This window comes from Neltuma alba, unplaced genomic scaffold (assembly GCF_004799145.2).
Source record: "Neltuma alba isolate B1F8T4 unplaced genomic scaffold, ASM479914v2 tig00001649_pilon, whole genome shotgun sequence".
NCBI classification, from domain to species: Eukaryota; Viridiplantae; Streptophyta; class Magnoliopsida; order Fabales; family Fabaceae; genus Neltuma; species Neltuma alba.
The window spans coordinates 44,093-69,570 of record NW_021632553.1 but is presented as its reverse complement, the minus strand read 5'-3'; the positions used below and the strand labels follow the sequence as shown (position 1 = coordinate 69,570).

Sequence of the window (25,478 nt, the reverse complement as noted above, 5' to 3'; positions counted from 1 at the left end):
CTTATTCCTTAACATTATTTTAACTATGCCTTTTGGTTATAGGGAAGGGATAATTTAAGAGTGAGAAACACGTACAACTCAACCAAACATCATCATTTTAAGGAATATAGAAATTAAGATTACAATTTGTAACTATCGAAGAAGATTAAAATCGTGTCATGTCTGAGCACTATTTTAGCATTAATGCCATTATTTGTTGATAACTAAACAAGTAATTATGAAGAATTTGCGTGTTAAACAATCTTAAATAATAGCATTATCACAATTGAATGAATTAACGCTCACCCACTCTTTAATTTCGTCCGATGCATATCTATGCATTCTGTATATAGTAGTAATACTAAAAGAGGAAAAAAATCAGCACAAAATATAAATAAAATGTGTTAAAGTTGATATTGTTTTTAAATGAACAGGTTGAGATAATAATATTAATTAATAGATAGATTCCATTTAATCTGATTCAATATTTTATTATAAATGATACTCCATTTAATATTTAATATAAGTTGCTTAATGATGAACTTTAGTAATTCAAAATATAAGTTATGCTGGAATTCCGATCTATTTTTTTGGGTTAAAAAGACTATTATAAAAAAGTATCTTGATGCTTAGATTTGTTTTCCCTTAAATGCTGTTACTTATCAATCCAAAGATCCTAGTAATTCTTATTTACGACCATTTAAGAAATTAATAAATTAAATTAGCACGATAAGTTAAGTGAATTTAAAATTTAGTTTTGACATTTAATGACCCCTCAGATGTAATATCATTGAATGCCTTTTGAAATGCAAGGGTAATTAATATCAATAATTAGGGTTTAATTAAGTACAGGTTGGAGCCAGCTTGAGTCACACCGTGCTCTAATATTAATATATATATGTATATATGTATATATAATGTTTCCCATATTTGACTCTCAATATTTTTTGTTTGATTATTGCCCAAGAAATCTAAGATACTTTTGTCTACTGTAACTACTGCACAAAACCAAAAAATATATAGTTGAATAGAAGTCGTGTTATTGGAGATGTTAAGTATTCAAAATACTTTTTAAATCCATCCTTATCAAAAGTTAATATTACATTAATTATAGGAGAGATAAAATAAAATACTCCTCCGGTCCTTATTATAAGATCCAATTTGACTTTTTATTTGATCCTAATTATAAGACCCGATCCATTTTTTCTTTTATATTTATGCATTTTTTTCCAAGATAATCCTTCTAATAATGATAGTTTTAGCCAATATACTTAATTAGCAAGGATATTTTAATAATAACAACATTTTTTATTATAAATAACCAACTTAACTTACTTCCTTAATCTCCTTAAATAAATCAATTGGGTCTTATAATTAGGACCGGAGGAGTAACATATTTATATAATGGATCGTGTGATTGTGAGGTTCTAAACTCTTACCATATGCTTGGCGGCCAACTAAAAAACAAAATCTATCAGAAGAATTTAACTTTGTTAATGATTAGTTACTCCAGTAGTAACGCTACCTATTGTATTTAGACGAGATTCAAAATTCAAAAATGACATTATCATATATACGTGCAACATGACTTACAATGGTAAAATATTATCAGTGAAAATTACTCCATTTGATCTTTAATACAAGTTAAGTTAGCTCACCAAAATATTTCATTAAAATTATCTAAAAAATTGATTTGTAAACTCTTGTAAAATGATTAATATTTATAAGATCATTTTAACTAAATTGTGTGGTTTAAGAAAACAGTTAAAATTAGTTAAAAGTAATTAATATGTAGCAGATACAGTTTTTTTTTTCTAAATATACCCATATAAATAAATGGATAAATGTGAGAGAGTAATAGTGAGATAAATAAAAAAAAAGAATGTATTAAATACATTAAATTAAAAGTAAAATAGATAATAGTGTGTTAAATACATAGACATATTTAAAAAAATTTATAAAAAAGACAAATTTATTTTTAAAAATTAGATTTTTTAATAAAAGACTGGAAGAGTAGAGAAATAGTCAAGTAGGTGCCACTTTAAGTCCAATATTGAAAAACCAACCACCTAGCCCCTGTATTGATCAAGGATGTTTGACTCCCAACATTTTTTTGGTCTTTTAGTGCCACATCACCAATTAAAATCATGTCAGAGGGCAATCAATAAGGAGTAATACTGTAACAGCAGCAGCAAGCGGCTCTGTTTTATTAAGATATTCACTAGATGAATCATATCATATTATTATATTTTATTAATAATCACATTTTTAGATAGATTATCAAAAGTTTCCATTCAAATTTTATTGAAAGTTTTCTTAAGTCTTCCCTTGCACAGACCACAATTAAGAAAGAATAATATTTTAAGAAAATTTAATTATAATATTTTTGCCCTGTATTTAAGACTAAAGAGTAGGACTATAAATCTTGCCTTATAATCAAGAGAAAAGGATTTTTTTGGTCATATTTATAAGGTAGCGAGAGAAAATTTTTTATATAGATGTACAATTTCACCCTTTATTTATTATTGCGTTGACTTTGTTTATATAGGGTATAATGTATATTAAATAAAGATAAAGTTAAAAAGTGGTTAAATTTTAAATAAGAGTTAATAAAGTTTAAAGTTTTTCTTAGTTAGTGTAAAACATATTGAAAGTAACTTATAAATAGTATCAGAAGAGTATATTTCACATTAGGTGTATTTTTGAATAAATGACAGAGTATTTATTATAATTAATTTTCATATGTGAAATTTGATCTCGCATAATTCGGTATTCACATGCCACTTGATAGCATGACACGTTTGTTTCAACAAAACAAAGAATGCCTATATTTCTTTTTCCTTTTTGTTTTTTGCCGGGATCCAATCAAGAAGCTGAACTTGCTTTAGAGTGCCTGTATTTCCAAAATAGAGGTCGTCACTCTCAATCACCGAGCAGCTGCTTTGTCTTATCCCATGGATCGCATCAACTTCTAGTCTTCTATCATTAACCTGTGGCTGCGTGTTGCTTCTCTAAATGCCCATCACATCTAATTTTATTCCCATGGCTCACAGATTCAGCTCTTTCGAATTATTTCAAATAAAAGGAATTCAAATTTGAAGTGTAATACAATATAATCATCAGAGTACTTCTCTTATATTCCTTCCATTTTTAGTGTAAGAATTATTTAACTAATTTAAATTAATTAAAAAATCTAAATACATTATTTCATTCTTATAAACCTGATATGATCTCTAAAATATACCTGTATAATATTATATTATATTATATCATATTATACTCTTTTTGTGCTTAATATAAATCTCATTAATTAATTTGAATAGAGTAAATATGTTAATTACATTAGCCAATACGGTATGTCCTTTTTAAAACACTCTATTCATCTTTTAATTCTCTCTCTCTTCTACTTGATTATTGTTAGGAAATATCAATAGGATTAATTTTAAAAATATTAATAAACCTGTAAAATATGTTTTACATATAATACCAGCATCAGCTCTCAAATTAGATCATATATTAAGAACCGAAAAAGTATTAATTTGAGAAAATAATAATAAATATGATAAATAAAATATAAATTAAGGTCTTATATATTTAGAATCAGACGTAGCTAGTTGCTACACTCAGGACCGGATGAGTATTTTGTCATGAGATTTTTTCCCCCCTTAAAACATAATGTTGTAGACTCTCTCTCTCTGTTTTTTTTTGGCAAATTTTGTAGACTATTTATGTGTACTTTGGGGTTGGTAAAAAAAAATGTAGACTTTTGAGAAATGAATCAAATTGTTTATGAGCCATAAATAATGTCATTGTATATCAGAGAAATACTAGTATTATTTAAAATTGCATCCTTCTATTGATTTGTTTTTCATGAATTGGACGGTACCATGTCTAGCCACCAACACCCATATACTAACAAAAGCAAATCTAAAATATCCCAGACACGACGGGGGTCGCCGTATTAATTAAGCAAGACCTAAGTTTGAATACGCAAATATATATATGTGGTTACATATAATATGGAAAAATACGTAAGTCCATAGTATAGGTTATGAATATAAATAATCATACTAGTATTAATTAAAAATGACATGATTGATTAAATACGGAGATATGGGTTGCGCAAGACCATCAAAAAACGCGTCCACGTGTTGCGAACCTGAGCGGCTAATCAATACTCTTCTGGTCCTATTTATAAAACACTTATAAAATGTTTCATACAAGCCAAGAAAAACTTTAAATTTCATTAACTCTCATTTAAAATTTAATAATTTTCTAACTTTACTCATATTTAATATATATTATACCCCATATAAACAAAGTCAACATAATAATAAATAAGAATTAAAATTGCACATCTGTGTAAAAAAATTCTCTCAATGCCCTTTAGATAGGACTAAAAAATATTTTTTTTTAATGCCTTATAAATAAAACCAGAGGAGTATATCATATAACATCCACACCATATCATATTGACTTATACCTTCTAAATTATATCTGCCTCATATTTTAAACCTCGTAATATTTATATGCAATCATACGTATTTAAGTAATAATCAACCAGCTGGTCAAAAAAAGGCAATCAACCAGGCGTCTTATATGTATAACTTGATTTAAATAGATTTGAATGAGATAATTTATTTTATATATTAATTTATAACTTAAACTAAATAGTGAATTTTACGTTTCGTACGTTTCACGGAGTTTACATGAATTGTTTTGTTAGGGATTCATGAAATACAGGTTTTCATAGATTTTATGTTAAATACCGAATTGGAGGTAGCTCTCTCGATAATATTTTGTTATGTAAAAATTATTTTAATCATAAAGATTTGACAACATACTATCATAAATTTTTAGATCTGGGTACGTTACTTTTGTAACTCCAGTTAATTGGTTGTTTCATTAATAAAACGTAATAAGGGAACATTAAGGTTTTTTTTTCTCCCCTCTTAGTATCGTTGTGTTAAAGAAATTATCTTTAAAATAAAACTGATTGAGGTCTTCTTAAAAACCAAGGAATGAAGGAATCTTTTCAGCTTCCCTCGCACTCGTTGTGGTCAAATTTTAAAGATAAAAACTTATAATTTACAATTAAAATAATTGGAATGGGTTTCTGTTCAGCATGGACCCAAAATGTCCCAATCAACATGTACTGTATAAGGATTAAAGCGGGTATTCTACTCCAATAAATTTCCCCCCAAATTCATAAAAACAAATGTAAACTAAAATAAATATATGGATTTTTTTTATTAAAAAAACAAGAACGTGCCTAACATGTTTACTTTCCTTTTTTGCTTGGGTAAATGACGGGCTTAATTTGACCCAATTACAGTTTAATTAAGTCAAATAATCAACAAAATGAATCACGCAAATTCAGTTCCCACACGTACATCTAATCTTATGTGCAACTGGAAATTTCCCCAGTAAACCAGAATATCAATGGAGTGTAGGACCCTGCTTTGAATTTACAATGAATCCCAGCAAAGTCAAACCAGCAAGTTTGCATCAGACTTGTGAATATGATAAGCCCAACTGTATCAGAATTATAAAAATGAATAAAGTATGGCAGTAAATTTTCATAAGAATTCAAACAGGCCGTTATTGTTTCTTACACGTCCTTCCCCTTCAATGTTAGCTGAACCAAACCCACCAACAATTGACTCCGCCTCATCTAATCTTCAAGTCTGAGATGGTTTTCGGTCATTTCTTGATCATCAGTCTCATGACTTCCTTCTTCAACCCTACAAAACGCTATACAATTGCTTAGCTATCCACTTATCATCAAATTTCTATATCTGTTTTCATCTGCCTGTCTCAGAAAACCTACGAGTTCACTCTAGTTTTTTCTGTTCGCCACTCATAGAAGATCAAACTGTAAAAGTCAACAAGCCAATAGGTGAACAGCAAAATGACGAAGCTTATTATTAGTCTGTAATCTCCACCAATTTGCACATACTTCGTAGCGATGTCAATGCTTGCCAACCAAGGGAAAGAAAACTTCTACCTATCTGATCAAAGTTCCCAATTGAATAAAAATAAAGAGAAAAAGTCAACGATAAAAGCTTTATCGCATTAAGTGGGTCAGCTACGTGAATCATACAATATCCTTGTGCCCTGTCTTGAAACCAATTCCTCTAATGAGCCGCTAACCAAGAGGTCTCGATTGATGACTTCTTTAAGTTCCCACATAAAATAATTAGTAATCTGATGAAGACATTTTGATCGAAGCATGTATTGATCAAAACATAATTTGACATGGGAAATCACATTTTTTGTCTGAGGGACTAACATAACACTCTTTTGTCTATGCTTGGGACTAGTTATGAAGAAAAATGAGCGAAGTCAGTATTGAAAGAGCACAATGCCATTGTACAATTCATACAGCTTATCTAGCTTAGTGACACAAGGCTAGTTATTGTTTTTTGAAGACTAACGGCATTTAGTACGCTAGCATAACACTGATGAGCCAATGTTAAATTACCTGTGCATCAGTTTACGAGCCACTGCTTTTTCATGTCAACGAATTTCCAAAACAGGATAGTAACAAAACTCAAGTTAACTGGAGTTGCCTTATGTGGTTGGATGAACGTCCGAGTTAAGCCCTATACCTTCCAACAATTTGAAGCTTCGAGCTTAAGGTGTAATTCCTTCCTTTGCTTGGTAGTTTTCTTCCATTTAATTGTTTCTCTGTGTACAGATAAACCTGACAACATATCAGTTCCAGTCTTATTGGTTTAGCAATGACACATACAATCATCTTCAAGATCTGGCACTCAGTATCCAGCAAATCCAAATTCCCACAGTATGGTTTGCCAGCCACCATTGAAGAAAAGATATTCATGATAATGGCCACAAAACTCGCTGCATACTAGCCAAACAAGTCACATGTCATATGATCACTTCAGATGAGATGAGATGAGATGAGATAGATAGCAATCTTAACTAATGTCCACTGCTTTGAATACTTTCTTTTGAAGCCACCGAGAGACTTCTAAACAGCGAAATAGGAAGAACCAACGTTGAAAGAATCCCTCAATATATTCTCTCCACAGAAAGCATCCAACCAAGCCAGGTGAAAGTTTTCAATTCCACCTTCTCAACCTGATATTAATGTTACTGAGATGTCCTTTCCATTGATACATTATCCTCAAAATCGTCATCCTCATCTTCAATTTCAGAATCAACATCAGAACCCATGCCTGATGACAAATCAGCCTCCGCATCCCCTTCTTGCCCGATACTATCTCCACCCTCAAAGTCCTCAAAACCATTCTCAACACATGCTCTTCTTATTGGGCCCATTTCATCCTCTTCTCTACTTCTCCTATAGCCAATCAATTCTCTATCAACGTTTGCTTTCCTGGGACTTGTCAAAATCAACTCAGCTAGCTTCCTTCTTGCTAAATACAAATCATTGGGCTCTATCAATTCTCCCTTTCTATACGCCTCCCTGAGGAAAACCGTGTGCAGCTTCCCTTGATTCCCTCTAGTTGAGACATAAAATATCCCCTGGTGCTGAAGAAGAAAGTCTTTCAACTTCTTGGGCAAATTCATTGCCATCCGAAAATGAGCAATCCTCTCCAGAGTAATTTTTTTCTCTACAGTCAACGACAACAATTCATGGATTGTAGCAACTGCTCTCTTCTCCATTCGCTTCTGAGCCTCAATCGATCTCAAATCATATCCTGAAACATCTTCATAAGGTGACCAGTATGGCAAACGTTGCCACTTCCACATTGCAATTCTAAAATACTTCCCAATCTTAAAGCCCGGAGGGAAATTTATAATGAAAGAAAATCTAATATTTTCAGCTTCAACTCCTTTCTCCCTGTATTCCTTCTCCCTAGCTTTCTCTATGGCACACACAGTTAACTTCTCATCCCTCTCCACAAGCTCGATGTACTTATTCCTGGTCTCTTTGGCATCATACAATCGAAAATACTGCGGGTACCTGAGAACCACCGAGTACTCGAAGTCGTCCGGTAACCCAAACGCAGACCGAGCAATACGAACATGCTCCAGACGAAGCCTTCCGGTGTTAGACATCATCAAAAGCTTCCGGAGGCGCGTGACACCGTCTGGAATTTGCGCGATGAGGGCTTGCCTTTCTTGATCGATTTGGAGAATGGCTTTCCGGGTTAATCGGCAGAAGAGAATCCGCTGAACGGGGTGTTCGTAAACCTCGAAAACATGAGGGAATTTGAGTATGAACGCGCCGGCTTCGTGCTGTTTCAAGCCGATTCGGCGAGCGAGGGTGTCGAGGCGAGAGATTGGGAGTGTTTGGTTGAGCTGCGAAAGAATGAGGTCCTGAAATTTGAGAACTTTTCTCATTTTCTTCTCGACTTCCATGTAGTTGTCATAGCCATGATCTCGAACTCTTTGAAGCTTTTTGGGAATGGCAGTGGACTGCGACATTTCTCGGGTGAAGCTAAACATATTCAGAAATAATCGAGTGTTCTCATGTGTTAGGGTCTTGCGCTTGAAGATATTGGCGCCATAGGAAAAGAAGACTCGCATTTTGAGCTCTTGTGGCTGTTAGATTTCAGGGTTTAGCGCCTGTTCGTTGTACATGAAGACATGGAGGGGAACAAGGGAAGGGATAGCAAACGAGCATGGTGCCTAGTGGGGATCCGAAGACGAATAATAAAACATAAAGAGGAGATTGCATAAAATAAATAAAATAATGGGGCAATGGTATAATTACTTCAATTTTTAGGGTGCCTTGTGAATGAGCTTTCATTGCCCTCGAGAGCCCAGATCTTGTGACAGCCGAAAAAAGCCCAGATCTTGTAACTCAATTGTCGCTGGCCGCCTCTTTCGGTTCAGAATGTTTCCTTCGTATCAACCGAAAAACCAGAAGGAGAGGATGGATAAAAAAAAAAAACATAAAACAGCCCAAAAAGAAAAGCAAGCATAGGCCCAAAAGTGAATACCCTCACATATTTTAATTTAGTTTCGTATAAATAAAACTAAATTTTTTATGTTTATACGAATAAAATTGTTTATCAGTAACAGTCCTTCACATACTAATAACATTTTAATTTCAGGCCAAAAGAAACTTCTAAATTTTGGCGCGATAATGTTTTTGCTTACAAAAGAATAAATTCAGAAACCTCATTTTAAAAACTATACCAAATTTAAAAAATAATCCTATGGAAAAGGAAATTGATAACTTCCTATATTAACAGGATAAAATTTTTGCACAATCATTTTTTTATTTAAGGGTTAACGAAAACTAATCAAATCGACAGTGTTAAAATTTGATGTGACCAAATAACTATAAATGTAAATAATACTCTTCCGGTCCTTCATATAAAACCCAATTGGTGAGTTGGTTTTGGTCTTAAATATAAGACTCATTTCTCATATTTATCAATTATCTCTAAATTACCCCTATGAATACCCTTTCAACCATAATCAAGTATAAGAGAAAAATGAGGTATTAAGAAATATGATTATGGTATTTTAGAAAAAACGTGTCATATTTCTTATAATTAACTAACTTATCTAACTTCTTTAATCTAATCAAATTAGTTAAATGGGTCTTATATTAAGGACCGAAGGAGTATTTGTTTTTGAAGAAATCAAACTTGAGTCATGTAAAATAATAACGAAAAACCATTTAATTTGCTCTTAAGTTTTCCCCGATTATTATATTTCTTTGCCATTTACAGTCACGGGATTTTATCAGAAACCGAAGAAAGGAGACAAATTTGGCTATAGAACAGAGGAGGTATAAAAGCCAAAGCAAGAGACAAAAAAGAAAAACCAAAAGGAGTTGAACAGAGGACACTCTGAAGTTCCAACTTTATATTATAATAACGTAAGACTCATGAACGACATCAAACACTAATCATCATATAAGACAAAGAAAGGGAAAAAATAAAAAATAAAAAAAAGACTCCAGGAGAAATGAAAAACCGAGTAACGCTCGGAGGTCAACGAGTCAATACCCGAACCACCCGCTGCCACCATATCATATACCCTGTTCTTTCTACCATGCATGGTTCGTTCTTGACTCGAAACCTTCCCTTACTTCCCCCACCACCGCTTTCTATATCCTCTCTTTACCTCCTCTCAACTACTCATTTTTGTTCCACCTTTAAAAATCCAAACCCTAAATCTGAAAACTGCAGACTCCATTAACACTACTTGTAATCATCATCGACTTCATGCAACTCTGAGCGCCTCTTTGATCTTCTGAACTGTGGCCGTCATTAGATTGTTCACCGTTTCAATGGACTCCACCGTCAGCTTCCCTGTTGGCAGGCTGTTCACCAGTATCTGTAACCCTACCGTAAGCAAGCTTCCGCCACTGCCACCGTCACCGCCCGGAGGACTCCCGTTGCGGCTGACGTCGGGATGAATGGCGAAGCCAGAAGGCAAGAGAGCCACGTACGAAGAATCGCCGCCGCTCATCACCACGTTCAGCGACTGCACATCAACTGGTGCATAAACCACCATAGACCCTGTAGCATCCGTCCATGTCTCTTGCAGCATCACCATGCTGGTCTCGTTCCCATTAGCACCCTGAATATATAAATGTCCACTAAGCTAAATGTCCGACTTACGAAAATCGAAATAGGAGGGGACAAGACAGTATATACTTACGTTGGTCCGTAGTAGAGAAACACAGTTACCATGTGTCTGTCCCTTCGCAATGAGAGCCACTTCCTGCATGGTACCGGCGCCGTTGGACAAGATGTCCCACTCGAATCTCCGGCGTTGATCCCGGAGGAAGTCGAACAAACTCTGCTGCGACAGCGGCAGCCAGATGGAAGTGGCGGCGCTGAGCATGACTCCGGGAGGATCGCCTGGTTCGCCTTCGCTCTTGCGGGTCATAACCTTAACGTCATCTCCCAGCGTCTCCACACGGAGGCTGTCCCACCTGAGGCCAGAGGAAGCGATTATCCCAGAACAGAAGTTGTCCGTCATACGTTGTGCCAGCTTCACCATACTCCGCCGCCCACCTTGGCTCAGTGCTGGGACATCATCATCAGAACATCAAGGTTTTGTTTGGATCAAACATAAATGAACAAGCTAAAATCGTAGGATGAAACCCTGGTGAAGCAAGTGGAATGAGAATGTGACATACTAGCGTGATCATCAATAGGAAGGGAAGAGGACAAGAGGATGGCCAAGCATTCGCATTGCCTTTGGAGGGCGGCGATCCATCTAGGAGCACCGAAGCCAATGCCGGCGTTCACCATCGGACGGTAAAGATGGTGCACCACATTCTCATCGTACTGCCAATGCTCTACCCAAGTAACCTGCAATATACGATAGACACGCATGCAAGGAAATGTATCATAAAATATAATATAGAGATTAATTCTCTTTCATGGGAGACCAGGGAGGTCAAAATGGCATATTTTTTTCATATTAATTATTTACACGTGCGCTTGATAGATAAACATAGATGAAAACAATAGCATCAAAAATGACCCCTCTAGCCACCATACTAATAAGTTTGTGATTTTATAGAGTGTTGTACAGTAGTGGGATTAAAAAAACAAAGGTTTGATTCTGTGGAAGACACGGACTAACATCTCACCTGGATCAAGTACACACACACACACATACATATATAAATTATGATAGCACAGAAGACTGGATACAGGTCATTACAACCTCGAGCACAGTTAAAAAAAAATAGTGTAAAATATATATTATATCTTTATTAGAGAGATAGGAATCGAAGCATGGCTCAGATTTTCACACAACAAACATGGAAAAACCCAAGAATCAATCGAATCTTAATTATTTGCCGACTTAGTGAAGATAAAGTAAGATATATATAAGATGCCGGACCAAAAATGAAGCTTCCACGTTATTCATAAACCATGCAAGCCTCGATTCACTCATCTCAAGAAGCGATCACAGACAATAAGAAGCAGCTCCAGCTAATATATACGAATTCCGAATCTGTCTGTGCGATCAGTAAAATACTTCACGTTTGGGTCAGATAATGAAAGTGTATAATATATATATATATATATATATATATATATATGAAGAAGTATACGTACCTTGGAGTAACCGTTGGGCATATCTTGCACAAGGCAGCCAGAAGGAAGCCTCCTGCATGCGACGAAAGGGTGTGCATTGGTGGGGTCACGACCAATCTCGACTGAAACATCAACCACAGCCCATAGATTTTCTGTTTGCTGCTTGCAAAATCGCAGCAATCTCGTCTGCCGAACGGGCACCAACGGCGAAAGCATTTGCAGCTCAGCTTCCAACTGACAAGGCAACATAATCGTACCGATCAGGTTGAAGATACAAGTAAAAAACTGTAATTCTGAAGTGCATAATTACAATGTTGTGTTGTATGTATCTGATATACTAGGAATAAAACAAAGCAGGAGAGAAATATATATACCAAGAGCAAAGTACTGCTTCTGGTCCCTCCCACGCCATTTGATATCACATCGAGCGGCAAAGCTCTAGCAATCATGGTCGGAAACATCTCCACCCATCGATTCTGCATATTCCCAGAATTAATCAATCAGAACAATAAATAAACCATAAGAACAAAGTGTTTGATGGATCAAATTGAGGATAATGTTATATACCATGTCCATCAATGTTTCAACAAGAGCCAAACTGTTGATCGTCACTACTCCAGTGCCTCTAGTAGCTTCAGTGACATAACCAGGAGGTTTCGGGCCAAGACAAGGAGGAAAAATCCGAGCATACTCCTCTAGATTCAGGACTTCATTACCGCCATCCAATGTCTTAATCCAAAGAGGGGCGTCCCCTTGAGCCATCTTCATCAATTCCTCCATAGCAGCCAAGGCAAGGTCTATAAGCATGGATCTCTCAACCTGTGCTTGATCATTTCCCATTTGCATTGTCATCCCCATATCAAATCCCACCGGAAAGCTTGACCCAAGACCAATCCCGCTCATAGTATTATTACTCCTTCCAATGGCTAGCTCAAGACCAGAATTTGGGGTTGCAAGAGCCATGGTTGAGATTGGCCTTCCCAGAAACTTGTTAGCCAAGGCACATATGCGGTTCAGTTCGTCCTTCAATCGAGCATTTTCAATCCTTAGTTGGTGTTCTTCGAATGAGATTTGCCCAGGAATGGCTGGGCTTCCGCAGTTGTTGCATACCGGGTTGGACATGGCTTCCTTCATCATACTGTTCTCAGCTCGGAGCTTGTCATTTTCTTGCCTCAGAAAATGATTCTCATGACGCTCCAGTTGCGTCTGGTAATTCAAAAATTAAAAGACAAATCTTCATTAATGCACCATCCACCAGATCGTCAACAATAAATACTGGTCTTTAACAATTAAAGGAATTCAAATTTTTGTATCCCCAAATATGCCCTTTCTCAATTTGTTCTTTAATAGGTTATCCATAATCTTCCAGCTGTCCGATTGTCACAGAGACAGATCAATCATAAAGTGCAAGATGAATAAAATAATAATAAAAGAATATAATTACTTTTGCAGACTGATTCACGACTATCTGCAAATTACCTTCATTTGGGTTCGTCGATTTTGAAACCAGAATTTAACTTGCTTAGTCTCCAAGCCAAGCCTCCTACTAAGTTCCAGTCTTTGCTTCTCGTCAGGATGAGGACACTCCTTGAAGAAACTGAAAAAACGAATAAAAAGCGAATTACCAGATGATCGAATCAATCACAAGAAACAAAATCTGATTAAGACCAAGAAAGTTAATACTTTTCAAGTTCTTGAATTTGGTGAGGGGTGTGTCTATGGTACTTCTTCGATCTCTGAGGTGTATCGTCTGCAGCATCCTGATCATCCTCGCCTGATACGCCATCGAAATTATCACTTCCAGAACGACTCTCATACCCATCATCCCTAATCCTCGCAATCAAACTCGGATCGAAGTTTTCCCCAAGAAGACCCATCTCAACATGCGCATCCATTTTCCTTTTCTGCATACTAATGCTCTAATCAGAAACATTGCAAAAAGATGAACAGTAAGAAGCACAAATCGAATTCATTATTTGATAAAGAGTAATTAAATAAATAAATCAGAAGGTGCCGAGAGAGGACAAGCGAAAAAGAAGACGGAGCATACAGTGGACGAAAAGAAAAGGCGGAGGAATTTTTTTTTGGCTTCTCTCTCTTTACCCTTTTTCTCTGACTTTGATTTTGTTCTCCGGGTTTCTTTTTTCTTGAAACTGTAACAATCACTTAAGTCAAGGCACTTTTGGGGATTTTGGATGATTGTTCTTCAACTTTTTGACCTTAAATTGAAGATAAGCTACGAAACTGACAAAAACGAGTTTTCTTTTTCACAAAGGATAGAACTGAAAAGGTTGTCTCATTGTCAACACTCAACACTCATGCATGACTTCCAAATTCATTTCTCTCTCTCTCCACAGAAAGAAAGCCTCTGCTTCATATGGACATGGACAGAGAGGAGGAGGAGGAGGAAAAGACGTTTCCTCTTGATCTAAGCTTAAACCCCATGAACAGAAAATTTTTGTCAGTATCGAAGACTTCTGAAAGAGACTGGGAAAGGATAAAGGAAAGGAATATATAAAATACAGCGAACAGAGAAAACAAAGGATTCATCTCACTGACTTTTGAAGAGCATCATAGGCAAATCTAGGCGAAAAGGCCCATTTGACAATACCCTCCTCTGCAACCTTCTCTCTCATTTGCCCTTCTTCTTCAGCTTGCTCGTTGGACGGAGGGAAAAGAAGAAAAGGGGGGGGGGAAAAGAAAAAGAAAACGAAAAGAAATGGTGGATGGAACAGAAACCAACCCAAGGTACGGAGAAAAATGATACCTTTAAATTCGCCAGTGAAGAAAGTAAAAGGCGAAAGCAAATACTACAGCCTGTTGGTTGGTTTGGTTGCACAGAACAGCCAAGAGAGTAATGAACTTTTCAGATCCTTCACTTTCTCTCTCCCTGGAATCTGTGGAAGAGAAAAGGACATGTAAGAGGAAGAGAAAAAACTATTATTCTATAGAATATTAAAACAAAATTAAAGGAGCTGACTTACTATGACTCCAAGGTAATACCAAGGTCAAGGGCTTTCTTCTGTGGCCGTGCTCTCTATTTTTTTATACGCTTCCGATTCGACTCCTTCCTCGCCCTTCCTTCACTCCATTGGCAAACTCTCTTTCTCTCTCTCTATTTCCCCTTATCTCTCTCTGTCTTGATTTTATGAGAATGAAGGAATTGAAATTGAAATATATAGGAGGAGAGAGAAGGGAGAGTGGGGCCCACTGCCAAAAACAGGGGATCGTGATGTCTGCTGCCACAATCCGATTCGGAGCGAGTGTGTCACGCGCGTGTGGGTTGTCATGTTGTCAGAGGGTGGGAGAAGATATGGTGTGTGGAGGTGCACGGTAAAAGCATGGTATGAACTCAAAGCAACCAATAGAAACATTACAACTCACGATAATGCAGAGGAAAGGCCTCATTCGTACGCGTGTGATTGGGACAGTGAGGATCTGTTGAATTCGATAGTGAATCCATCAATGACGTGACTTTGGGACTCAACGGATTTTGTGACATTTCTAGTCATTCTTTGTCAGATTCACAAATATTTATTTTCTTAAAAAATAAGAAAATAAAAAAAAGAGATAAATGATTTTTTTTTTTTGGGGATTAAAAGGAAATTACTTACAGTGGATTTTTCCAGAAGGTTGCTGATTCTGGGCCTGTCATTTTGACTAAAACTTAACTCTAAAAAGGAAGTGAAATCTCAATTTTCAATATACAGTTTCTCCTTTGACTATTGACCTTTTGTCTATAATACACCAAACTCATGGTAATAATTTCAATGACCTTCACCCCAAGCATGCCTCTTTGAATTAGGATGCCTTCTTTTTGGGCATTAATAAATTAAACTTTAGAATGCTTTAATTTGTTAGAATGTAACCAAACATCCGGCAAATTAAAAATACGAATGAAAAATATACCACTACACTCGTTTATAATGTATTAACATGTCTGTTTGAGTGTTTACATACACACAAATACGCGTCGACTTAAAAACATTTCAAACCATCTTTTAGATTGCAATAAAAAAATAGAGTATAACAAACATCATTCAATTGACTAACACAGCTGAAAAGTGTGACACGTGTGTGCGCACGTGCGCGTTTGCGCGTTTACGTCGTATACGCACATAACCGACAACTTGACTTCATGCCATCGAAGGGCAAAAAGGACTATACATGTAAAATATACGAGTTTGATTTTTAATATGAGAATTTATTTCATTTTTATTTTATTCTTAAATATAAAACCATAATTTATTCTATCTTTTATGTTTATCTATTTTTTTCAAGGTAATCCTTATAATAATAGTAGTTATAACCAATATATTTGATTAATAAAGATATTTTATGAAAGATAACTCCTATTTATTATAAATAATTAACTTAATTAATTTTTTTAATCTATTTAAATTAGTCAATTAACTCTTATATTAAGAATCGAAGGTAATAAAATTATTTTTCCTTATGAAAACCATCAATAAAAGATTATGCAACCAAAGTAAGGTTTATGGATTAAAAACTCCGATATAAATTGAGAAAAACATGAGAGCCGAGTACGACCCACATTTTCGGTAAAGATTAACAAATTTCTTGCTGTTTTCCCCCTCCCGACTTCCTCATCTCAAATCTAAGGTGTTTTGGATTATTGATCCGTGAATCGAAACAAATTCTTTTTCATGCATATTTATTTTATATATCATAAAAATATTTTTAAAACTATGATTTTATTTTCACCTAGATACCCCTTAAACTGTAATGGTCTTACCTAGAGTTCTTAATTATTTACAATCACTTTAAAGTATTTTCTTATATCAAACGCTTATGATTATTTCTTATCACAGTTGAAATCCATCCAGTTGGAATTCTTATTTAGTATTTAAAATACGGTTTTGTTAACCCAAGCTTTGGAATCAATTTCATATACTGCTGACAAAAAAATCAATATTGTTTTGGTGAGAATGCAAGCATGTATTTTAAAAAGAAAAGAAAAGAAAAAGGTTATAAATGATGACGTTTTTGAGTGAAAAGATAGTTTTCTAGCAGCATCAGGAAAGAAGGAAAGTTAGGGACAATGGATTTTTTCCCCAGTTGGCTGCTGATTCTGGGATTGTGGATTTTGATAAAACTTTGACTAAATGGAACTCTAAAAAGGAACCAAAATCTCAAATTTCAATATACGGATCCTATGAATACTGACCCTTTTTAGAATATATATACCAAACTTATAGAAATAATCTTCAGTGATTTCACTGTTGCTATACTTTTTGGATTAGGATACCTTTTCCTTTTGTCCGGCTAGAATGAATTATTATTTTAGATAAAGTGATAAGCAAATAATAATTTGGTCCCAAAAAAAAAAAAGAATGAATTATTTTAGAATTCTCAATTTTATTTTAATGTGACTAAACATCCGGCAAGAGTGATGGATGGAAGATTCGGAAGTAGAGACACATATTCAGTCAGTCAAATGACAACAATTGCTCAAAAGATTATTCAGCTATTTAATTAAAATTTGGGATTTGAAGGACACCCAGCATATCTATGACTTAAGAGTGTGCTTTGGTAAAAACCATGATCCTAGACTTTCAAATAGATTTTTGGATTTTAATAGGTTATTGGCTAATTTGCTCTGAAATCATGGTTTAGATTTTTTTTAAAAAAAAAACAAGTACTTTTGAGTTTTGTCATCTAATCTTTACTGTTTTTTGTCCCATTTACTTCTTCGGCCTTGGGCTTGACAGTTGTTTTATTTTAAGTTTTTAATTATTAACTGATGGGAATTGGAATCTATTAAAAATGTTTAATCTCTCTAACATGGTGAATGGTGATTTAAATTATCGTTCGACGAGGTGCACTCACATTTAGTTTTTGATGATATCTCAAATAAAATTATTACTTAGCAAAAAAATTTTAATTATTTATATTTCTTGCATTAACTACCATTTTTATCCGAATTGAGCTCCACCCTCGTAGAATCTTATTTAGCACATTTAGGGGGTGTTTGGATGAAACCAAACTATAGTTTGGAGAATAGATTCTGGAAAAAATAGATTTTGTGAAAAAGTGATTCTGAGAAGTGAGAGTATTTGGATAGTTGTTATCAGAAGCACTTTTTATATGTACAAATTATTAAAAAAAATATAAGTTAATATGATAATTACATAAAACATAGATTGTATGATATATTTTAATTTGAAGAAATAAAATTGTTAATAATATATTTTTTACCAACATAATTAATAATACATAAGATAATGTAATTAATAAATAATTAATATGTGTATATTTATTTACAAGATATAAGATTAAACATGTTTATAAAAAATTAATTAAGGGGTGTTAAAGTCATATTATTGTTGAGATTTATTCTAACAGGCACAGTCATACTCTTCAATTTGAGCCAGAAGCAGAATGGATTCACTTCTCAAACCATGGTTTTAGATAATTTGTGTCTGTTTGGGTGATTTTTTTCTCAAACTATGGTTTGGCCTGCTATCCAAACAGGCCCTTAATTTAATGCATGGTTTCTAATAATGAGTTTTTTTGGATGAATTTTATTTTGCTATGAATGAAAGCATGCATCGTGTTGTGATATGATAATTAAATAATGAGGATACGCTTTTCAAAATCAAGATATTGATTGGATTTACTTGAAGATGAACCTTTTTTCATCTAAACAAAAAAATAAAGATAGGCCTTTTGGCGAAAAAGAAAGTTACTTGCAAAACGGATTTCTATTTTCTACTTTTGCCTTTATTTTCGTCCTTTTGTAGTTCTTTGACTATGTTCCCTGGAAAAGAAAGTCAAGCTGAGTCACAATTTTCAATATATGCGATTCGTTTTTTTTTGGGGGGGGGGGGGGGGGGACTGCATTTATTAGCATATGATTTGGATGAAAAATTCTCATGCTTCTTTTTATTCGTGCTGGAGTTACTACTCCAAATCTGCAATAGTCATAATTTAAAAAAAATTAATGAAGCAGTATAATAATTAATTACTTATAATTTAATAAATAAACTGTGAAAGAAAACTATGAATTCATTAACGTAGTTAAATACAATGTTAAAAAATTTCATGTAGTTAAATACCATAACGTCATCTCAAGATGCAAAATTACTTCAACAAATTCGTTAATACATATAATTGAAGATCAACTTTTGGGTGAAAAATAAAGTTACTTAATTTCTACTCCCCCCCTTGGTTTTATTTCGTCCTTTTATAGTTCTTTGACCATGTTCCTGTCAAAAGAAAGTTTAAATCACGATTACGAATATATACGCCTCAGAAATAAACTAACTAACTGTTGATACATGATCATTATTCTAATTTTTAACAGATCACCCTGTATTTAAATATAAGATTAATATAATTTTTAGTTCATCAAATTTTTTTATTTTAATTTTAGCCTGTCAAATTTTATATCATAGATCACGGTCCTCTAGAAGTAAAATCGTCCAGGTTCTTATTAAATTATAATAATCAATTTTTAAATGAAACAAAATTTGATAGATCAAAATCTATAGCTTAAAATTTGAGGAACCAAAATCAAAATAAAAACAAATTTAAATGATAAAAAATTGTATTAATCCTTAAATATATAGTAGATTTTGACTAATCCGAATTTGAGTTATAACAGACACTGAGTAAGTAGAGTGTCTATCAGATCAGTCACGTTGATTTCGTTTTTCTGTTTCTAAATCTCATTTTATAATTTCATCTCGTAATTCATAAATAACAAATTTGTGAATGATAATTTATAATTTTAAAATAGTAGAAAATATGAAATTATCTCTCGCAGCAATTTGATAATTTAGATGGCAATACAATGCCCAAAACACAATGTGTGAAGTGTGAACTGTGAACATACATTTTGATTTTGTATTTGATAGATTCAATGGACGAGCGATTGATTAAATGCACCCCTCTGTAAGCAATCTATGTCAAGAGCTTACCTTACCTAGCTATTAAATATAAATAGAATAGCGAATGATTTTAGTTTTTAAGTATGAAGCTTCAAGAATATACGCACTCATCCAGTTTTCAATATATGACCTAATTAAAAAATTGATATTAATTATATATGTAATATTTATTTCACAAATTTATCTGTTTTATCTATTTTTTCTAAATTAACCCTATTAATATTTCCTCAATAATAATCAAGTATGAAAAGGAGAAAATGAATTAGGAAAGATGCTTAGGGTATTTTAGAAAAAAAATTATATTCAGTAATTTACCTAACAACTTTAATCTACTTAAATTAATTAATTATAATTTACATTGAAAACGGGATGAGTATACATATATATACACACACAGGGGCAGAAAAATGAAACCAGCAATGAGAAATAATCGCGCCATTTTGTTAAGTTTTAAAGTATGAACAAAAAATGATATCAAACTATGAAATATCAAAGAGTGAATGAGAAATATCTAGTACTTTTTTTTTTCCCTTCATGCATGACAAGAGGCATGGAATGAATGAAATTGTTTGTGATTTATAAATAAATACTATTCTTCTAATCTTAAATATAAAATTCATTTTAAAGTGTTTTTATACTAAGTATCGAATGAGTACTTTCTATAAATTTTATATAACATATACATAGACACACTTATATTATTTTTGAAGCATGGTTTATAATTTTGTGTGTGTTTATACATGGCTTAACCCTTTTAATATTGTTGACACGTTTATGAATGATTTAATTGAGTTAGAAGAGGGTATCAGACCTTTTAATTCTTCTAGCGGCTGTATTAATCTCATCATGACAAAGAAGAACCCAACAAACACATGGAAAAATGATTATTATGCTAATAGGGCCTTCGCGGCTGCTTAGTTACGTAACCGTCATCGTCAAATTTTGTTATGTATTTTTATTTTGCAACGTGAAATTAAAATTTTATTTCATACCACAGAAAACATGTACTGTTTTCAATTTTAAAAACTATCCCTTTAAAACTACAAACGGGATGAAACTTGTAACTTATTTTAAAAAATGCCTTTGTTATTACATCACAAGAGCAAGGACAAGACAATTATAAGTTAAAATATTAGTTATATGATTATATATAGAGTTAACTATAATAAAATCATAAAAGATTTGACATCATAATTGGCCCCAGTTGACATAGTCACAGGCAAATATATGATTAATACCTTTTAGAAAATCATATGTTGAGATTCTTTTATTTGACTACAATTCTATTCAAGATAATATATAATGATTGCACTAAATGAAAGCATCTTTCTCATTAGGAATTTGAATATTGATTTTTCATGTCGCGAGGGACTAATTTTTTTGCCACACCCTTTTGTTTGTTATAAAAAATTTAAGTGAGTTAAGTTTCGATAGCTCATAATTTTTTGAGCTAAGAGTTGATTTTTCACTCACTACGTCAGCTCTTGTTGGTTGCCACGCCCAGTTTCTGTTAGTTAAATAATGGGTATCTGTTTTTACCAAGCCTTGACTTTCAACTTGCTTCACAAGGTCAAAAAGAAAGAAAAAAACTTGGTTCAAAAGTCAACTGGATGATAACTGGGCTCAATTCTATGATCGGCCCAACAAGATCTATGCATCTAATCTTCTAAGGGTGAGTTTGGATTGGCGCTGGGTAAAATTGACTTATAGTCTAATTGACTTTTATAATTAAAGTTAAAATAAAATTCAGTTAGTATAATACGATTTACGTTTGGATAGGTGCTTATAAAAAGTCAGTTGAAAAAGTTAAAAGTTATTTGGATGATTAAATAGAAAAGTGAGTTTAGTTGTAAAATGAGTGAAAATGACAATTGGAGAAGTTGCTTATAAAAAGTTAGTTAGAAAAGTTACTCCAAATTGCTTATAAAAAGTCAGTTAGAAAAGTTACTTTTTTCCATAAGTCAGTTAGAAAAGAAGTTCATCCAAACAACCAATTAAGGGGGTGTTTGGATGGAAACCAAACCATAATTTCAAAAGTACTTTTACGGTTTACGAAATATATATGTAGAGGAGTTTGTCTCATTTTCTGAAAAAACGCACCTGAGAAGTACTTTTTAATCTTGCGAAACACCTCCTAATACTCACAACGAAAAGCTGAAAGTGTAACTCTCAATAAGATGACCCACATTGCACCACATTTTCCAGAACAAAATAGAGTCACTGTCAAATGATAAAAAGTAAATCTTTCTATCAATCGCATAATGCAAATTTAGACTCTTTAATTGTAAGATTGTACGTTTGACTCTATCTATTCAGTACTATTTGATTAGCATAATTAAGTTAATGCCATACTTTTACTTTTTTTCCCAGATATTTTTAAACTGAAATAATATAAATTCCTATTTCTTTCTCTTTTTTAAAAAACAAAATTAGCCCCTCTTCTTTTGGGGGAAAAAAGTTGCAGTACTATTTGTCCAAAAAATAGGACCATCAATATGATTAAAAGCTAAACAATGTATAAGATATAGCAATTGTTTAATAAAGTTTCACAAAAGAACAAAGTCAGGTAGGTGAGATGATGATAAAATACTTCTAACAATGGGAATTTCTTTCCAAAATGCACCCTTTCTTAACAAAATACATTAGTAATATTTGTGGAAGATACGAAAGCAAGAAAAAACCCCTCATCAAACTGTTTAATTGCTCATTTAAAATATAATATATATCTTTATCGAAATAAATATTTTATTATATTCTGATTCAAAATATATATTAACTGTTTGGATGTTGGAAGCGAAGCGAAGCAAAGCAACATGCCACTTTCAAATGCCTCTTTCCGCTTACTTACCGCCAAACGAAAACGAAACACCTCCCACTCTGGCTTCAATCCACTGTTCGCACCCCCACACCGGACTTCAAAATATGACCAATAAGCAGTCGCCACGCCATGACAAGACTATGGGAGTCAACGTCTCTAGAACCACGTGCGCAATCACGTGGCAGCTTCCCGACCGGAACCAACATTGATTGGCTATGACAACGAAGAACCGTACAAGATGGAACACCGAGGATCCATCCCTCTTGCTTACTGCGTCAGTTGGAAGCCTGAAATCGCTCACCCACAAAGCCCACAACCACCACTTCCTCTTTTCCTCCTCCGTTTAAATCCGCCCCATCTTCATCTCCTTCACTCCCTAACCGTCTTCATTGATTTTCTCGAGAAGAAGTCTGAGACTTTGCTTGTGGGTTTGGGACAGGACAAGCGAATATGCCTAGAAGAGATCTAGAAGGAGGAGGATCGAAGAACAGAGACTTCTCTGCTTCTTCTTCCCATGGCTATGATCCAGAAACTCAGTGGACTTCATGGCTGGTTCCGATGTTCGTAGTGGCCAATGTTGGGGTTTTCATTGCGTCCATGTACGTTAACAATTGTCCTCGTAACAATCTGGGTTTTCAAGGAGACTGTGTGGCCAGGTTCCTCGGGAGGTTGTCGTTCCAGCCTCTGCAAGAGAATCCCCTGTTTGGCCCTTCTTCTTCAACGTAAGAGCTGATCCATTGCTTTCCTCCAACACCTATGTTTCTGATTTCATGTTTTACGTTTCTGTCTTTAGTCTGTCATGAAGCATGATCGCACCTTGGTGTTTTCCTCACTGTCGGTGTGTCTCTACTTTCAGAAATACTTGCATGCATTTACTTAAAAATTCTTCAGCTATTGGAATAATCTTGTGCTATCGAGCAATTGATTTGAGAAAAGTGTGTTGATTTTTGAAGATTGACAAAGATGGGAGCTTTGAAATGGGATAGTGTTGTGAATCAGCACGAGGGATGGAGGCTTGTGTCTTGCATATGGTTGCATGCTGGAGTGATCCATTTAGTTGCAAACATGCTGAGCCTTGTGTTCATTGGCATTCGCCTTGAACAGCAATTTGGATTTGGTACGAATATATAATCCCGCTTTCTGCGAAACATTACCATATTATGATAACATTCATTTGGTGGTAACATTTTGTTTGGCTGAGATTTTTTTGCAGTGAAGATAGGAATAATCTACCTGTTGTCTGGATTTGGAGGGAGCGTGCTGTCTTCTCTGTTTATCAGAAACAACATATCAGTGGGTGCTTCAGGGGCTCTTTTTGGACTTCTTGGAGCAATGCTTTCTGAACTCATCACAAACTGGACCATTTACACCAACAAGGTAGAAGAACCATTCTAATAAGTACCAACTAGAAGGGGGAAAAAAACTGTCACACTTTATGAGACAAAATTCCATTATTAATCCCAATGGGCATTAAGACAGACACTTGAATTAGCAGCTTTAGTACTGAAGATCTGAACTTTGTGGCATCTTTTGTTTTGTTTGTTTGCAGGCAGCAGCATTGGTGACACTAGTGGTGATAATAGTGATAAATCTTGGGATAGGAATACTACCCCATGTGGATAATTTTGCACACATAGGAGGATTCACGACAGGTTTGTTGCTGGGTTTCATCTTGCTGCCTCGTCCACGGTTCGGTTGGGTAGAGCAAAACCATCTTCCTGCTGCTGCACGCCTCAAGTCCAAATACAAGCCTTACCAATATGTTCTTTGGATTATCTCTCTCGTTCTTCTCATTCTTGGGTAACATCCTTTATCTCATCCTTTTGCATAAGATCACGTTATGATTTAACATTGTACAGATCATAGCTGATGTGGTGGCTGAACTCGATCATGTCAGGTTAAGCATTGGGACGGTGATGCTGTTCAAGGGAGAGAATGGTTATGATCACTGCCACTGGTGCCATTACTTGACTTGTGTCCCAACTTCAAGATGGAAATGCAATGAATCTTGAACATTGCTGTACTTGTGTTCATCCTAGCTTATACACAAACTCAGCAACTTTTATTTGATATCTAGTTCACATTAATTAGCCCTTGCTTTATCTTACAGCAATTATGTGCGCTTACGTGAAGAATTTATTTGTGACCTTTGTTTTTGTAAGATATCAATAAAGAGAAATGTTAATTACGTTTGCTATCTCAATATTAATATTATTGTTGTTATTGTTGGGGTAGATCTAGCGTCAATTTATCATTTGCACGTCTATTCATTATGGGGTAAACGTCTCAATTAAAAGTTAAAACTGACAATGACGCAAGTGTAACGTTTTCTAATGCTAAAATGGGTGTGTTTAAAGTTGGGTTGACGTTTCGATTTTGACAATTCGAATCAAATTTAAAATCTTAGGACCAGTTTTACTTCAAGCCCAGATCAATACTGACGTGTATTCTAAGCCCAAGACAAAAAGGGGTTTTATGATGCAGGGCAAAAGAATTCAGCGTAACACATATAATTGGGTTCAGGTCCGGTCGTCACCCAAAAGGATCAAAAGGACGTGGGAAAAAAAATACTCATGTGGCGTCGCCCGGACTCGAACCGGAGACCTTCAGTGTGTTAGACTGACGTGATAACCAACTACACCACGACACCTCGTTGCCAACATGCGCTTTGCGTCTTCTTAAAACAGAAAATTAAGAGTAAAAAACTACCTGCCAATAAACTATGAATCTGACTGGAAGGTTCATAAAAAATTCATG

At 34.4% G+C, this 25,478-nt stretch overlaps 3 protein-coding genes and 1 non-coding gene across 4 annotated transcripts; 1 reads left to right on the top strand and 3 right to left on the bottom strand.

The window, feature by feature from the left end:
• Window positions 1-5,829: 5,829 nt before the first annotated feature.
• On the bottom strand, window positions 5,830-8,542 carry LOC114760923 (protein ROOT PRIMORDIUM DEFECTIVE 1-like). Its single transcript, XM_028950233.1, has one exon. The coding sequence runs from the start codon at window positions 8,497-8,499 to the stop codon at window positions 7,096-7,098; it is 1,404 nt and encodes a 467-aa protein (XP_028806066.1). The 5' UTR covers window positions 8,500-8,542; the 3' UTR covers window positions 5,830-7,095.
• A 1,245-nt stretch (window positions 8,543-9,787) lies between these two features.
• LOC114760930 (homeobox-leucine zipper protein ANTHOCYANINLESS 2-like) lies at window positions 9,788-15,080 on the bottom strand. Its single transcript, XM_028950245.1, has 10 exons — window positions 14,975-15,080; window positions 14,758-14,887; window positions 13,674-13,909; window positions 13,470-13,587; window positions 12,558-13,196; window positions 12,365-12,466; window positions 12,012-12,224; window positions 11,078-11,252; window positions 10,594-10,964; window positions 9,788-10,512 (listed from the first exon to the last, which is right to left on the bottom strand). Exons 3-10 carry the CDS (start codon window positions 13,898-13,900, stop codon window positions 10,153-10,155), a joined length of 2,205 nt encoding a protein of 734 aa, XP_028806078.1. The 5' UTR covers window positions 13,901-13,909; window positions 14,758-14,887; window positions 14,975-15,080; the 3' UTR covers window positions 9,788-10,152.
• Window positions 15,081-23,082: 8,002 nt separating this feature from the next.
• LOC114760916 (RHOMBOID-like protein 2) lies at window positions 23,083-24,932 on the top strand. The gene is made up of 5 exons (XM_028950228.1): window positions 23,083-23,443; window positions 23,675-23,838; window positions 23,935-24,098; window positions 24,271-24,521; window positions 24,619-24,932. Exons 1-5 carry the CDS (start codon window positions 23,172-23,174, stop codon window positions 24,731-24,733), a joined length of 966 nt encoding a protein of 321 aa, XP_028806061.1. The 5' UTR covers window positions 23,083-23,171; the 3' UTR covers window positions 24,734-24,932.
• A 365-nt stretch (window positions 24,933-25,297) lies between these two features.
• TRNAV-AAC (transfer RNA valine (anticodon AAC)) lies at window positions 25,298-25,371 on the bottom strand. The gene has a single exon. It is a non-coding gene; the product is annotated as a tRNA-Val (tRNA).
• Between the last annotated feature and the right edge of the window lie 107 nt (window positions 25,372-25,478).

What these genes read in the sequence shown, in the direction of transcription:
- LOC114760923 (XM_028950233.1), bottom strand. Translation starts at nt 8,499, where the DNA reads ATGCGAGTCTTCTTTTCCTATGGCGCCAATATCTTCAAGCGCAAGACC.
- LOC114760930 (XM_028950245.1), bottom strand. Translation starts at nt 13,900, where the DNA reads ATGCAGAAAAGGAAAATGGATGCGCATGTTGAGATGGGTCTTCTTGGG. An exon ending in TGCCCAACGGTTACTCCAAG is followed by an intron (nt 11,253 to 12,011) that starts GTACGTATACTT and finishes CGTATATTGCAG; the next exon opens with GTTACTTGGGTAGAGCATTG. An exon ending in TTTCTCTACTACGGACCAAC is followed by an intron (nt 10,513 to 10,593) that starts GTAAGTATATAC and finishes TTATATATTCAG; the next exon opens with GGTGCTAATGGGAACGAGAC.
- LOC114760916 (XM_028950228.1), top strand. Translation starts at nt 23,172, where the DNA reads ATGCCTAGAAGAGATCTAGAAGGAGGAGGATCGAAGAACAGAGACTTC. An exon ending in TTTGGCCCTTCTTCTTCAAC is followed by an intron (nt 23,444 to 23,674) that starts GTAAGAGCTGAT and finishes TGATTTTTGAAG; the next exon opens with ATTGACAAAGATGGGAGCTT. An exon ending in GGACCATTTACACCAACAAG is followed by an intron (nt 24,099 to 24,270) that starts GTAGAAGAACCA and finishes GTTTGTTTGCAG; the next exon opens with GCAGCAGCATTGGTGACACT.